Source organism: Astatotilapia calliptera, chromosome 18 (assembly GCF_964374335.1).
Source record: "Astatotilapia calliptera chromosome 18, fAstCal68.1, whole genome shotgun sequence".
NCBI lineage: Eukaryota > Metazoa > Chordata > Actinopteri > Cichliformes > Cichlidae > Astatotilapia > Astatotilapia calliptera.
This window is the reverse complement of record NC_137439.1, coordinates 7,835,619-7,851,160: the sequence shown is the minus strand read 5'-3', so window position 1 is coordinate 7,851,160 and position 15,542 is coordinate 7,835,619. Positions and strand designations below refer to the sequence as shown.

Here is a 15,542-nt window from a genome sequence, read left to right as displayed (position 1 = left end):
TACATCAACTGCTACACCATTTCCCCCCACGGGAATTAATGATTTCATCATGTTATCTCCTCTTTATCCATCAAACTCTCTCAGTTTGTCTTTCTGAAAAAGACATCAGCAAGCAGCCCTGACAGGTTTGACATCTGACTGCAGAGTCCCTCGTGGTTAATTGGCGACACGTCTGATCAGGGTTCAGAGTCGGGGCTGGGAAGAAAAGCTGGGGAGGGGGAGCGAGACAGAGGCAAGGCGAGGTTGGAAACAGGATGGAACAGCCTTCTGTTTTATTCTAAATTTGATATGTACAGGAAGAAGTGGCTGCATACATTTCTTAATAGATCATGTAAAAGTTTTCTGAAAAAAAACCCAACAACAACAAACAACAATTGCACATCAGCATCTAATAACTTCCATTTGTTTTGAGATACTTTAAAACACATCCTGCTGCAGTATGTTTGAAGGCATATCAAACAGAGTACAAATACAATGATAACTGTCCGCAAGTGTTGGCTCTTACAAATATTAAAAGAGAAACGTTCAGGAAAGTGTACCCTTAAGATGGATTTAAAAAAACAAAAACACAAAATCCACTGCAATTTGTGTGCTGCAGTGTCACTGACAGAAAAAAAAAAATCACATCATAACCTTCTTTGTGTAACATTTTGTGATATTATCTCAGGCACTTATTGATATAACAGGTACAGCTGAGCAGCTAAATCCACTGTATCCTTCTAAATATGCTGGTCTGCAATTTGTGTTCACAGCAGGAACCAAACACTTCGCTAAAATAATGTGCACAATGGAGAATGCTTCTACTCTCATCTGCACAGCTTGTGTCATTTTTTTGGTACGTTTTTCATCGGCTTCATTCTCAGGTGGGTTTAAAAACCTTCAAACTGGGAAGACGGCCCCCCTCCCCAAAAATCTGTTTCTATCATTGCACCCATGCACACATAAGTATGTGCGCTGAACAATATTGCTAAGTTTAAACCTGGAACGATGCCACTACAGGTTCAATTTTACTTCATCTCATTCATTACCCTTACCAAGCCTGCATCTATCCCAGCAAGGGTCTTCATTAACCAGCAGGAGATCATGTTTATCATGCAGCTTCCCTCTGCATATGGAGATGGTGTGGGAGTGAAGGGTGATTATGCACTGCCCGTTTGTTCTCTGTAGCTTTTTCTGTATTTCCCTTTTGTTTAAAATTTGACCTCTGCCCCGTTTCATTTGTTAGCTCGGAGGCAGACACAATCACGTCACAAACATTATCGCTGTCAAAGAAAGACGAGCACAGAGTAAGAGGTTGCCACCTACGGCAGCAATTATAATAGTGGGCTGGTGGCAGTATTTATTTATTTATTTTAAATATGTGTCATCGATGCCCAAGCGTTTTTTCCCAGTACACCTACAACAGCTGGCTTCAGTGATTAGTGCCTCACGAAAAGTTTTCAATCAGCAGCTGCAGAGTTGGGCCAGAATGGAAATTTTATCTAGTCTTGCAGATATTTCTTGTTTAATTTGTTCTGGTTTGTTTTTTTTAAGTTCTGTTTCCTCATAAAATGGAGAACAACAACAACAACAACAACAAAATAGAGAAAAAAGTCCTTCTCAAGGCTGTCACAGCAAAAACCTATGAAACCAGTTCAGTTTGAACAGAATCAGTGGGTTTGCCAGGAGGTCTGACGTAAATCTGTGTGCAACCTTTTCATTTTCATAACAATCTTCCTTCAATTTTAAGCGGAGCCATTGGTAGAAAAGGGGAGGAAGACATTTGAATAAATCAAATGTAAATAGTTGGCTAACAATAGACAGTTCGACAGCAAGCAAAATAAACTGAAGCGCCATTGTGACTAGTGTGCGTTAGCATTATTCCAGCCTGAAGATTGCTGTGGAATCTTCACCTGTGTCACACAAAACCCCTGCTGCTCGGAAAAGCCACTTCCATGGGAACTCCATGCAGGGCGAACGGCCAGATGACCCTCTCACCTTGCGTAATGATTAATGAAAGCCTGTTTGTTTACTTGTGAGCCTGTGGAAAGATTCCATATTTGTACCAGCTGCACAGAGAAAGAGGTGGTAAACACAAAGTTAGCATAACCCACTAAGCCCAACTGCCATATTAAGGGAAACATTTCAGGAGGGTTAAAAGGGAGTTAAAAATGTTCGAAACGTTTGTTTGGAAAGAACGGCTTCTTTCGTTCTGCTATTGTCAAGAGAAAAGTCCTATTTCATCGACTTATGGCAGCAAAAGCAAACTCAGAGCTAGACACTGCAAAATGTGAGCCAGTAAATAATCTGTTGTTATTTTGTTCTGCCCTGTAAAAACTTTTGGCATTCAGATTATCTATTGACTGATGCTTTTTTTAAAGTATGAGAGCCTGTTTACCTGTTCCCTCTTTTTAAATTATTATGGAGAATGGGGCCGACTAAATGCTAACAACTGCAAAAAAAAAAATACAAAAAGCAATTATAGCAATTGAAAGCAATTAACTCCCAAGGACAGTTTTGCCTTTTGTTAAAACTGGGAAAAAGCTCCAGCTAATCTCACACTCGGAGGCTCGTTGTCTCTCTTCCCATCTTTATTCTGTGTCTTTTTTTTTTGGCTTTTATTCCACTCTTTATGTCAGAAGCCGGGCCCTCTGTCGATGCCTCCGGTGGCAGCGTTCTTTGGCTCTGGCAGGCAGCAGGTGGCTTGTGATGAAAAATTCAGTGCAGAGCCTGACTCGGGAGACGAGGAGGAGGAGGGTGGCACCGTGTAGCAGGAGGAAGAGTAAGGGGAAGCGAAGGTGTGAGATGTGCAAAGAAGGGAGAGCAGGGGAGCAGAGGATAAAGGTAGGGGTGTTGAGGTAGAAAAAGAAAATAGGAGCGTAATGAACAGAGAGAAGACGAGAACAACGCAGAGAGGATGAGGGCTCCAGACAGACAGGCGGGCGGGCCGGCAAGTCAAGCCCAGAGCCAAGCAGAGCAGCCAGGCAGAGGATCAGAGCTGTCTACCCTCTCTGCCTGAGCCTCCTCCATGGAGATAACACAAAATATGAATCATTTATGAGGGGGTCTTTTTTATTAATAACACACACAATGCGCCCCGCTTTCTTTCACACACTTTGCCTTGTTTTCTGTGCTCCCTGTGGAGTACTGTGCGAGTTGTGTTGCTGTGGAGAGAAGACTAAAAGTAGAGAAAACAGAATGCTGATAAACACCGGCAGCATCTGTCGGGGCTGAACGTGACAGGTGGGCAGAGTCATCCGCGGGACACATTCTTGATAGTGAAACATGTACCTTGTCACATGCCCACATACAAAACCCACACAGAAACTTGCGCCTCCCCGTGGGCTCAAAAAAGCGCCCACTCACTTGCCTGTCTGCCCATTTGATTGTCAGTACACGACGATGCCAGATCTCGATGAATCAGAGTCCTGGACGACTGCGAACAAGCTTCGTGTCCGTGAATGCAGAGAAGGCACTGTTTGTAGGAGGGTGAATGACTGACTAGTATAGGTCATCCTCACAGCGGAGGACTGAACACAAACACCCACATACCGAGTACACTTCACAACTGTTTACCTATAAGCTAACTGCTAAACTATAAGACCTCTAGGTTGTCCCCTGTCAAGATTCATAGTGTCTATTTTTCTTTCTTCAAAACAATCCCCTTGGCTCTAATCGTTTCGTTTGGCTCTTCATCAACCAGTCCAATGATGCTCTTCAAGAATAAAAAAGTCTTCCTTTCTCAGAACCCAATCTATTAAGCCTCGCTAACTGTGAAGGCGAAGGTGGCACGTCGTGTCGGTACGGCCCTTTAGGAGAGGCGGGGTCTTTCAGATGTGCCGTGTACCCCTCATAGCTGCTGTTGCCAGCACTTTCCTGCATTAATTTCCCTTTGGCTTCTTGCTCTCTGCGTCTCTGCTCCTGCCTCAAGAGCTCCTGGGCCTCCAGAAGGACTCTGGCATTGACACCGCCTCCACCTGGATAGCCGTTCCTGGAGCCCTGGTAGCTGGAGTACCTGGGGTTGTCCTTAGCAGTCTGGAACCCTTCACCAGGTGGGTATGCCTTATCCCAAGAGTCTTGGGAGATGGTGCTAGGGTTCTTCCTGGGTTGCCTGAAGTAGAAAGAAAAATACAGCAAGGGTAAATGTGAAACCGCTTTTGACATATTCATAAATAATTAACTCTAGGTTGTTTTTATCACCTCATTTTCACTCCGTATTTAGTTAATCACACCATCAGCAATCTGGAAACCTATCAGTTTCCAGTCCTTGCCTTTGGATATCCTGGCTGTGACTTCCTGTTACATTGTCCTAGGATGATAGCTGACAGTTTTGATAGAGATTTCATTTTTGGCACGTGCACTATTTTGTTCAAGAACCGTTTACCTGCAAGTACACAAAGCCTCCTCGCCTCTTCAGTCAAAGCTTTCTTGTCTATAGAGTCAAGATATTCATATGCACAATCTGTTTTTAGGGATCATGCCACATGTGGTTATTTTCTGAATATATTTGCCTATAAACTGACTTCATCAGTTGTAGCAAATGCTGCAATTCATAGTGTAGGTTTGATAACATAGAAAGGGAAGCACTTTTGAAGCTGAGTGTAAAATATCACCAGTCTTATGTCAAAGTCAGCTTTTTTTTTTAAGCTTTTCCTCTCTGGTTCTTCTTCAGAGGGACTAAAAAGCGACGTTTAAAGCTCTGGAAAAATCTACGAGCGTTAGGTGAGATATTTTTTGTACAATGACTCGAAATTATGCCACGGGTAGGGATGGGTATCGAAAACTGGTTCTTGTTGAGAACCGGTTCCCACTGTTTCAATTCCTTGGAATCGTTTGCCATTTTTGCAAACGATTCCCTTATCGATTCCAGTTGCCCCGAATGACGTCACCACGTCGTGGAGCGTCATTTACCTGGCAGGAAACACAGTGGCTCAAACGCTCAAAAGTTTGGTTATACTTTACGAGAACGGATGACAACAGAGCAACTTGCAATACTTGCAAAGTAGATATTTCATTTAAGGGAGGAAACACTACGAATATGCAAAAGCTCACAAAACACGCAATGACCTTAAATGAATGTCGTGTTTTTAATTCCGCTCCGGACTCGTGAATCTCAACCCAGCAGCAGCGGTAACGTTTGCACGTCCTCTCCCGTTAATGCCGCAGGTAAATAATCAACTAACAGTGCATATTATGTTAGCGCGATCTGCCTTATTACAAAACCTGCCATTACTGTGCATTTAGGTGACCATGATGAGAGAGACAGACAGAGTCTGGCTGGCTCAGATTCTCGCTGCAGTCTACCGGTAGCGTCTCCTTTCATCTTGTTCAAAGAGAAGATATAAAACAAAGTTCTAAGCTAATCGACCTTAGTGTTCTCCTTTTTTAAAAAGAATCGATAAAGAATCGAATCGTTAAACAGAATCGAAAATGGAATCGGAATCGTGAAAATCTTATCAATACCCATCCCTCGTCACGAGGTTTTCAACTGACAGAATTTAGAGAAAGATTTTACCTTCACATAGGCGATGCAAACATAAGCTGTAATGTTGCCATGGAGATCAGCACAGAAAACTCTTATTAAGGTGAAATTTAAGGTGGATTTATCTGTTTTGGGCCATTTGTCTGTCCGCTTACATAAGCAAAGGAATATTTTAGTGTGGATCCTGGATGGGTTTCTTTAAAAATCAAGAAGGGGCTTTGCCACATTTTACTTCCGTCGGTGCCCTTCCAACCATCAACTGACATGGTTGTATTACAACCAGTAAATTAACTTGACTGAACTGACATGATGGAACAGATTATTTATTTTTTAAACTGATGTAATAATTACTGACACACCTGAAATTGAATAATTTGACTATGTATTTGAGGTAAAATGAACAAATATTCTCTCACAAAAACTAATTTTGGGTTTATTAACAACCGAACCTGTTACCTCCAGGCAAAGCACTAGTGTTTGGTTATTTTTTCTGTTGTTGAGAAAAAAAAAACAAAAACGTCAGTAGCACAGGAGCCAAAACATCATATTCAATGAAAATGAGGCACCATTAGAGCCTCACAAACTGCCTCTGGGCAACTATCAACCCACAGCGACAACATACAGGGATACCTAACCATGTCAGAGTCTCCTTCTAGCACAATGGGCCCACGTTGAGACGGACTGAAACAGCCATTGGATCTGACAGACAGTAATAGCAGAGCATTGGATCTGACAGACACAAATAGCAGACCTTTTGCAGCTAGAAAAATGACCATCTTGTCCCCTATGGATTCATACGGGCTGATATGCAACACCTGACACTACAGTCTTAAAGGCGCAGTTGGTTGTCGTGATTCTGGGGGACTGCCCTGGCCTTTACAAGAAAGATAGACAGACAGAGGGGGGTGGGGGGGTCCAGATGTGTGACATCACCTCTCATTTCTGCTTGGCTAGCCTCTTTGTGGCATCCTTGTCTTTGTGTGTGTTTGTGAGCCTATACGATATGCATGAGTATTCTAACAGCTCCACCCGTTTATCCCGAGGGCAAAACGGGAGCAAGAGACATAGAAGACGGCGACACACAAAAACATCAATGGGCATGTGAGCCATGCATAATTAGCAGGTTTATCAGCCAGCTGTGAAGAAATCGTATTATTCCTGTGTTTGGATTTCAGTAGGAAGAGGAGGGGAAAAAATCCTTAATGAGAACAAAAAAGACCTTTTGTTTTTATTCAACGGGGATTGAATGCGATTGGGAATGGATACGCTCCTCGATCGGCAAGATAGGAGTATATAGCCCAGGTTTATTCTTGCACACGCCTGAGCGCTTCCAATTTTCAGAGACAGGCGTCCCCGGGATCTGATTTCATTTCATATTGTTGACAAAGAGGCCAAAGCCGGTCTGCCTCCCTGCTGAGAAATGCAAACCAGATCACCGCCTCAGTTTTATGCTGTGCCAAGAGGGAGCGTGTACATGTGTGGTAAATACAGAAAGATGTATACCGTTCTGTATTCCACTCATGCACACAGTGGAGCATGAAGAAAGAAAGCGGGAAAAGGTGACAGAGTGAGACTGACAGAGGAAAGGGGAGATGGGGCAGGGGTGTCATGACATGTGGTTGCGACACCCACGCATGCACGCACAAGTAAAACCACATGCCAGCTGTTGCAGCCAGCCTTTGGCGTTGCAAAATGGCATTACTTTGGCTCACAGATCAACGGTGCTGATCTGTGATAAAGATCCCATTGCACATCATTATTTCCAGTGGTGGCTGTTTATTTTCATTCATGCCTCCTTGTTTAGGAAAGGGTCTCATCCAGAAGAGATCTGGCCTTTGCCGAGAATAAACGCTGTTTTTATGGAATGATACTGTTATTAAAAAATAAATAAAAAGCTATGCTCATCCACTTGACGCTCATCAGAGCCGTGACCTTCCAAATGGAAAATGTAAAGCCTCTGACTCCAAAGGATGTTATGCTTCTCAGTCAAACAATACTTAGTGTTCTGGAGAAACTGCAGCCGTGTTTATCCAAACAGAGCAGTTTATTAATGGAATTAGTGTAAAAGTGAGGGTATGCGGCCACAGGATGTTGCCTCTGACCGCTGGAGCGCGACGGTAGTTCATTAATCTTTCAGCAAAGCTGCCTGCAATATTTATCAAGGAAGGGATTTATGTTGATAACAGTGGATTAGAGTACTACGGTGAAGTAAGAGAAGATAATGTATTAAATGTTGTATATGTATGGTAAGTGCGAGGCGACACACAGCAGGATGTGTCTGCTTAAACATAGTTGGCCTTAAAATGAGTTTGAAGGAGAAATTACACAGATGGCTTCGGGAAAGGCGACAGTAGCTGTGAACAATGTTTTCCTTCTGGACTTTTCATGCTTAAAGTGAAGAATTAAAAAAATATCCATAATAGGGTACTGCTATGATTTTAAATGAACATCAAATCTATGATTATAATCTCATTACGAGGTGTCATTATCACTTAACATAGTTTTTTTTTCTTTTTTAAAAACAACACTGAGGAAGAGAAACGATCATTTCCTGACTTTCCAAGCGCTTTAGCGTTTTTAGAGGGGCTCATTCTTACTCTACATATGATACAAATATGTAAATATATGTAATCTGTTCAGGGATGCTGGAAATGTCAACCCTGGAGCTAAACATTTCACCAAACTCAACCCTTAACTCACACCAAAAGCATTAAAGCAATAACCAAAACTTCTCAAATTTAGAAAAAAACGAATAGAGGAAAAAAAAAACCACCCACACCCCAGCACACTTCCTGGAACAAGAGTCGCGCATCTCATGCAGATCAAAGGGAATTAAATTAAGGGAGAGGAAAGCAATCATGTCATATCTTTGGAAGAGGGTAATATGATCTGTCCATCCTGACACTGAGAGTGTGTGTGTGCAGCTTTGTGGTCTGAAGCTGACCAGCTACGACCCTTTTTCTTACTCAGATGGTTTATATATGTATATATAAATTTAATCTGCCTTCACTACTGTCACTGGGCCATTACGATGAATCAGACGTAATCAGACAGGCGCGTACACGAACGCGCACACGTTAAACCACAAGTGTCACTGCTCGAGATCCATTACACCGGATTACAGATCAAACAGTCGCAAACTCCAGGACACTTTTCATATTAGACAGACGCACGAAAATCTCTTGGTACATATTGATCGTTGAACAGAAATAAACATCAAACACAATCGTGTCAAGTTCCACATCTGTCAGTCTTACCGTGGCAGGGAGCTGTACTGTCGCTGCGCCTGGGTGAACGAGTCTCTCTCCTCCTGCCTCTGTCTTTGCATCTGCACCTCGACCGACACCGAGTGACGGCCTGGCTGGCTGTACCCGCCTGGACCGTTGCTGCTGGTGTTTGACTGAAAACATGAGAGCGGCAGCTCAGTTAGAGCTCAGAACACAATCACCGCGCATATAATCAGAGACATCCTTTAGTTGTCTAGCTACTACACTTTGATGCCAATCCACAGAAGATACTAACTAATGAAAATCACAGAAAATGTCCATTGGGTTAAAAATATTGCATAGAAATCAAAAATATTTTGCTGATCTCAGTGCAAAACATGTCTTGAACCAGCCCTCATTTCTTTATATTTTGCTCCCAAGGGGCCACACGTTCTTGTAATCTTTGTGGTCTTGAGCCAATGGTTCTTCCGGCTTTCTGAAGGTCTTTCAAAGCCTTTCTCTGGACTTTGGCTGCTTTTCCCTCATTTTCAATCCAGTCCTTGTATCTGAAGTCACTCAATACTTATCTATCAATCATTCAAGCACCTTAAAAAGGCACCCAACTCGAGGGACGGGCCGGTGTTTTGTCTACACATAACAGACAATTTAGCAAAGCCGATTAAATTCTTTAGCTGAATGTGTAAAAAACTGCTAAAGATGACACTATTTCACTGTGTGGAGTGTGTTCTTGAAAATAATTGAGGAAACTGATAAGTAGAGGACAAAAGAAGAAGGAGTAAGTCTAAAACACTACCTAGAGTAGATGAGCAGTATCTGAAAGTCACGTCCTTAAGAAAATGGGGCGGGGGAGAGATCCAGCAAAGACCTGACACAGGACCTGATAAATGCATCCTGGCCCTTCATCCATCTACTGTTCACTGAAGCCTCATCAGAAATAGTCTCAGTGGAAGGGTGGCTGTCAAGAAGCCATTCTTAAGGAAGGAAAATGGGGAGAAAGGCTGAGGTATGCCAAATTATACAAGAACTGGACTGACAATCTTATGGAGGAGGTCAGGAGAGGCTGAACAGTGTCTGAGTGTAAAATACACTGGAGCCTCCGTCACAGTTTGGAGCTGCATTTCAGCCAGTAGTGTTAGCGATTTTGATCCACCATGCAGTACCATCTAGAAGAGGGGTTGGAAACTCCAAGCCTCGAGGGCCGGTGTCCTGCAGGTTTTAGATGCCACCCTGGGTCAGCACACCTGAATCAAATGATTAGTTCATTACCAGGCCTCAGGAGGACTTCAAGACATGCTGAGGAGATAATTTAGCCATTTAAATCAGCTATGTTGGCTCAAGGATACATCTAAAACCTGTAGATCTGGAGTCCCCCCACCCCTGATCTAGAAAGTCTCTGATTCAGCATGTCACTGACGCCAAACACCAGTCATGGATTGGCCTTCCCATAACTGAAGCTGTGCGGATCATCTCGACTGAGAAAAGAACCAAAGGCAGCCAACATCCAAGAAAAAGCTTCGCAGGTCCTCCAAGAAGCCTGGAAAACTATTCCTGAAGACTATTCAAAGAAATTAGGATATCATGCCAAATATCGACTTTCAAGCTTGCTACAATTGTACCAACTCTATGTTTGCCTTCAATACTACATTTCAATTTGTGATTGTACACATTTCATTTAATTACTGACTGCTGCCCATTTGCTAGCAAAATATAAAGAAATGAGTGGTGGCTTGAGACTTTTGCACCATATTGTAACTAATAAAGACATTTTGTTTATGTACTATAATTACATAATCCACAGATTTTAAAATTTGGTAAAAAAACAAACAAACTTACAGAATTCAGAGATATTCTGCTGATCACAGTGCAGGACACTGTCTAACTGCAAATGTGTCATAAGTAACAGAACTGTTTCTTCTCAGATTAGTTATTGACACAATCAACCTGTATCAAAGTGTTTTGAAATATAAATAAGAGCTAAAATGTCTCACCACCTTCTGTATCACCCTTTGTGGCTCTAACATGAGCATAAGTGCTGCTGGAAATGTCCTTGCAACAAAGCAAAATTGTCAGTAACGATGTGTTGATCAGAGCACTGCTTGTACTCATAAAAGCTAATATGACTCTGGGACTTGTGGGAGTTTTACGCTCCCAGTGTTAAATAAATACTGATGACTTTTTTGTGTCCCGTTAAATATTTATGGGGCTGAAGAGCCTCAAGGAATGCAAGAAAGACTCTAACATGCCAACATGTAAAGTGAGTAGAAGAATTTTGTTTTTTATGTGAACTGATAATCACTGGAAACTCAAACTATACACATCAAATACACATATATGGCACATGTATATACAGCTGTGGCTAGGCTACAAAATTGTGGTGAATTTCATGCTGTTAATATGCAAAATCCTTAAAGAAACAATGAAAGATTTTTTTTTAGTTTTCTTGATAGGCCTCTCATAAATTAGTGTGGCGAAAACACCACATTGCCTGTATAATAGCACACATCAATACATATTTTTATGAAAATGGCGTTTTGTTCTGAAAACTAAACTGCCACCGAGTTATATTTGCACGGACATCTTGACTTAAAATAGAGAAAAGAACACACGATCCCTCGGTACAAATTCAAAGCATGAAAATCACCACAACTTGGAGTTCGAGTTTCCTCACAGTAGCCCAATAAAACTAGCAGCCATCCCTGACACAAGATACCCTCACAAAATCTCCCCATCGCACCCCTCCGCCCGCCCAAGCCCAAACCGCAGACACTTACCAGCAGTTAGTGGGGCAGACACACCCTGAGCTCGTCTCTTCTCAGGTCAAAATGAAGGTGAGTCACACAGACAGACAGGGAGGGAAGGTGATGTGAGAGAGGAGGGGGGAGCCATGCTGGAGACTCAGAAGGGTTACACAATGAGATGTGATGGATGTTAGTGGGTGTTAATGAAAAAGACAACACCTGACATCGTGACAGTCCTCCCCATACACGAACACCTCCTGCGTTCCTGTTATCGGGCTGTGGTAGGTATGTGCACTCAGACACAGACAGCTGAGATAAATTTCAATTTTGTGGTAGCAAATAGTTCATGACTGCATACAACGGCGTGATTCAGATATGCACGTACACATTTTTACTGCTCAACTGTGAGAATTTCTTAGCCCAAATAGGTTGACTATATTGAAACAAATGCCTTCATATTATTCGTTGCCCCGGCATGCCTACAAAGACAAGTATCAATATCTGTTCCCTAGTAGCGATACTTACAGGCAGGGGGAAGAAATAACCCTGACATTATGGCCTTGCAATTCCTCTCCATTTTTTCTTGGAGAGATATATGTCCTAGGTTGCTGCAGTTCAAACAGGGATAATGGCACACATTATGATACACCGTCTCCTTAAAAGCACTCACCAAAAGAGACGTAGCAGTTGCAAACTTGTGATAGAAGCTCAAATCTTGCATATTTTTGCGTGTTGGTCAATGCTAATTTGCCTAGGAAAGTGCACACACCTGATTAGCAGATATTTCCTCCACTAATTCAGAAGTTGGAAAGGTTGTACCTTTTTAGCCATTCACAATCTGATAAACGCTTCATTTGGAGTATAATTAGCTTTTAACCTTAATCCCCTTTATTGCAACTACAAGCCTAATTCATATCCTTAACCTGATCGTAACCATAACCCAAACATTGTTAAAATATGCAAGGGCAGTGCAGATCATACTGGACCTCACAAAGGCATACACACAAGAATGCATACAGACTCTCAGAAACCTCAAGTTTCACCTCGAGGTTCAGCCCACACTTGTACCACAACCCCTCTTCCTGCAATGCTCATTAGCTGTGTGGGTGCAATAACTGTGTGCAGATTAGTTGCAACACAAAGCCAATCTAATTACTTTTATGGCTGTGCAACGTATTGAGAGCCTGGTGGGAGCAGTGTGGACATCAGTTGGTGGGAAGGCCATAAAACGATTAAGAGTGCTAACGAGGCTCGCCTTTATACCAAATGAAGCCGGGGCAATCATCTCTGGCACCGAGTGGCGCTGGATTGTGGTTCGGCTGACAATAAAGGAGGAGTGAGTGCCTATAAAGCCCGTATTCCACATGTGAATTTAAAATGCTCATAGGAGAAGTTCAGGCTTAACATTTTTCCCCCCACTTGAGAAAAAAGAAAAATCCCTTCAGGGAGTGCTGAATATTCTTGGGAATGTTTTCTCATTCCTAAACACAGTGATTGCAGAGGGGAGTGGAAAATACCCCGAAGGAGGCCAGATAATAGCAGCATTAAAATGTTACAGTAAAATACAAAAGGCAATATCGTACCATTTCTAAACCCCCAACATCAACTGAATGAACTCCTCAGTTCCCGTAGTGGTATAAATGAGTGCAATAAAGCTCGGCGCGGTGCTGCCGAGAGGGTGAGCATCAGTCATCGTTGATGGAATTAGACCGTTCTACCCACAATCCTCTCCTGCTCCCCAAACTATGGAGAAAAAGGAGGAGAGGGGGCCCATCACAAAGAACGGATATATTGACCCAACGCATGTGGCTACATATGGATGGCTAAGAAATAACTGTTTATTTATTTAGTCATCCATATTTAGAAAATGTATAATTGGGTGGATGAGAAAGACAGCTGCAGATATCAGTCGTATCAGTATGGTGTGACACTGTGGTCAATAACTCCCAGTTTAAAGAAGAGAGATAACTGGAACTCATGATCATTCGAACACCAACTAATCTCTCTATTTTGCATTAATTTGTAGATTGTTTCATGAAATAACCAAAAGTATAGTCTTCTTTTTTAGGGGGTGGATAGTACGGCACAAATTTGAAATTTGCAATGGTTAAAAGCCAGATTCTCATGATTTATATTTGGCAAGTTTGCTTGAAAATGTTAAAACACTGAGCCAAGTTTTTGTCCATTAATTCAATAAATCTACTCTATTAGTTATTCCAGCACCGAAAACCACTGCTGCCCCTATAAATCTACATATGGTGAACAAAGGCAACTATTTTCATTTGCATCATACAGCATTACAATTTTCTACTATAAAAAAAGAAAAAAAGAGCAGTAGCAAATGGCACCATCTCACTGTTCTGGCAAAGACTAAGTGGGGCAGATGTAGGTGAATTAACAAAAAGGACGGTGGCTCCTTGAGGTTTGCAGCACATCACTCGGATGAAGCAAGAAAACGTAATAAATGCACGGCAGAGGTAATTGAATTTCAAAGAAACATTCTCCTGTTTTCCATATGGCCCACAAGTATGGCCAGAGCATGAGTCTAATAACATGCAATTACTATAGAAACCCTGAGTGTGGGCTACAGTCTGACAAAGTAAAAGGGATTTAACAGGCTGTGGAACTGAAAAGGATTGCTGGGAGAAATCTGTGCTTGTCAGGTTTATTTCCAGACTAATTAAGCTTTAATAATAATACACTTGACACAAAGATTTTTTTCATGCACCAATTTATCGGATAAAAAAAAAAAAAAGAACAAAACATTGTAGCTGATGGAATATCTAATTTTTATGGGTAACTAACACTACTTTCCATGATTTCGATGGCAATAGAAAGTACATTGCAACTAATATAAGAAAAAATGCTGCAACGGCTCTTTAAACAAGAGCACGCTCAGTAGCTTTTCAGACAAAAGGAGAGATGACCTACGCTCTTCTTTCCCACACGCTGCTGCTTTTCCTGTACAAAGCTGGTTGGAATGTGCACCAGTCCATCTACCCCATTTACACGCAGGACGCTGGTTAATACTGCCAAATGCAAAACACTGCTGCACACATTTGTTGGGCTTATTAGTTAGAAAAGAAAGAGCCAGAACACAGAGGATATGGTTCATGAGCTCTCACTTTATCAATTCATTTCAATTATAAGTCACAAGGGTAAAATTTTCCCATTGCACATCAAAAGACTGAGCAAAGTTACAGTGGGAATTTCTAGTTTATACACCAACAATTAAAAAACAAAAAAAGTTCATACAGAAATATACAAAAACATTTGTGCGAAAACACCTTGTAGAGGGAAAACGCTAACAAGGGCGCTCAATGTTATTCCTTATGGACAACACACTGTCTGGTATGGGACAACCCACATTTGTGCTACCTACCACCATAACACACTATTTAAAATTATATGTATTGTGTTATATATATTAGAATAAGTTGGGAGGGACTGTGTGTTAAAACAAAAAATGTGTGTTGTCCCGCACTCAGCGCAAGTATGTGAAGACATTTCATTTATAACACACACTCTACCAATTACAAAAAAAGGAATAAAAATGATGTATAAGGTTTAAAATCTGATACGGCTGGCTGTTCATTTAACCAGAGTTTTCTACTAGAGTTCATGTAAAACCAAGTACACTTGAGGTGCAGTGCCAGGAAGCAAGAAGGACTAAAATAAATACTAAAAATATGACAAGTGATTGCATCAGCTCAAAAAACTTTGAAGGCATTCAGATTTTGTTCGCTTATAATTACCCCTTGTTGCTTCAGAATGCACTCGTTATCTTTCTCCTCAGCTAATGCAACTTTGATTTAAAGCAATGTCCGTTAAAAAGCACATAGCTCTCACTTGAAACTGTAAGAAGGCACACGTCAAAAAACAGGTGACCCCCTATACAGAGAAACAAATTGGAAATGACCCAAATCCATGAGGTGGTGGGCGGGTCCATGTGGATGACTGACACACAGAAAATGAAGACGATGGATCAGTACAGCAGGTCGTGACAGGTGGGTGGGGTTAGTGATGGTTGTGTCAGGAGGTGTGAAGACTCCCGCATGCAGACGGTGTTAGCATTAGCACAATTAGCCATGAAGGCTAATGGAGGTTAATGGTAAT

At 41.8% G+C, this 15,542-nt stretch overlaps 1 protein-coding gene across 10 annotated transcripts in view; it reads right to left on the bottom strand.

The window, feature by feature from the left end:
- Positions 1 to 255: 255 nt before the first annotated feature.
- Positions 256 to 15,542, bottom strand: part of pard3ab (par-3 family cell polarity regulator alpha, b) — a 245,924-nt gene continuing 230,637 nt past the window's right edge. For 9 of the 10 annotated variants that reach the window (XM_026150929.2, XM_080293275.1, XM_080293277.1 and 6 more), the window contains 2 exons: positions 8,719 to 8,861; positions 256 to 4,090 (listed from right to left, as the gene is read on the bottom strand). In XM_026150929.2, the coding sequence (XP_026006714.1) occupies positions 3,697 to 4,090; positions 8,719 to 8,861 (537 nt within the window). In that variant the 3' untranslated portion in view covers positions 256 to 3,696. Of the gene's footprint in view, positions 4,091 to 8,718; positions 8,862 to 15,542 lie in introns of those variants that run through there. The other variant, XR_013903414.1, reaches the window with a different exon arrangement.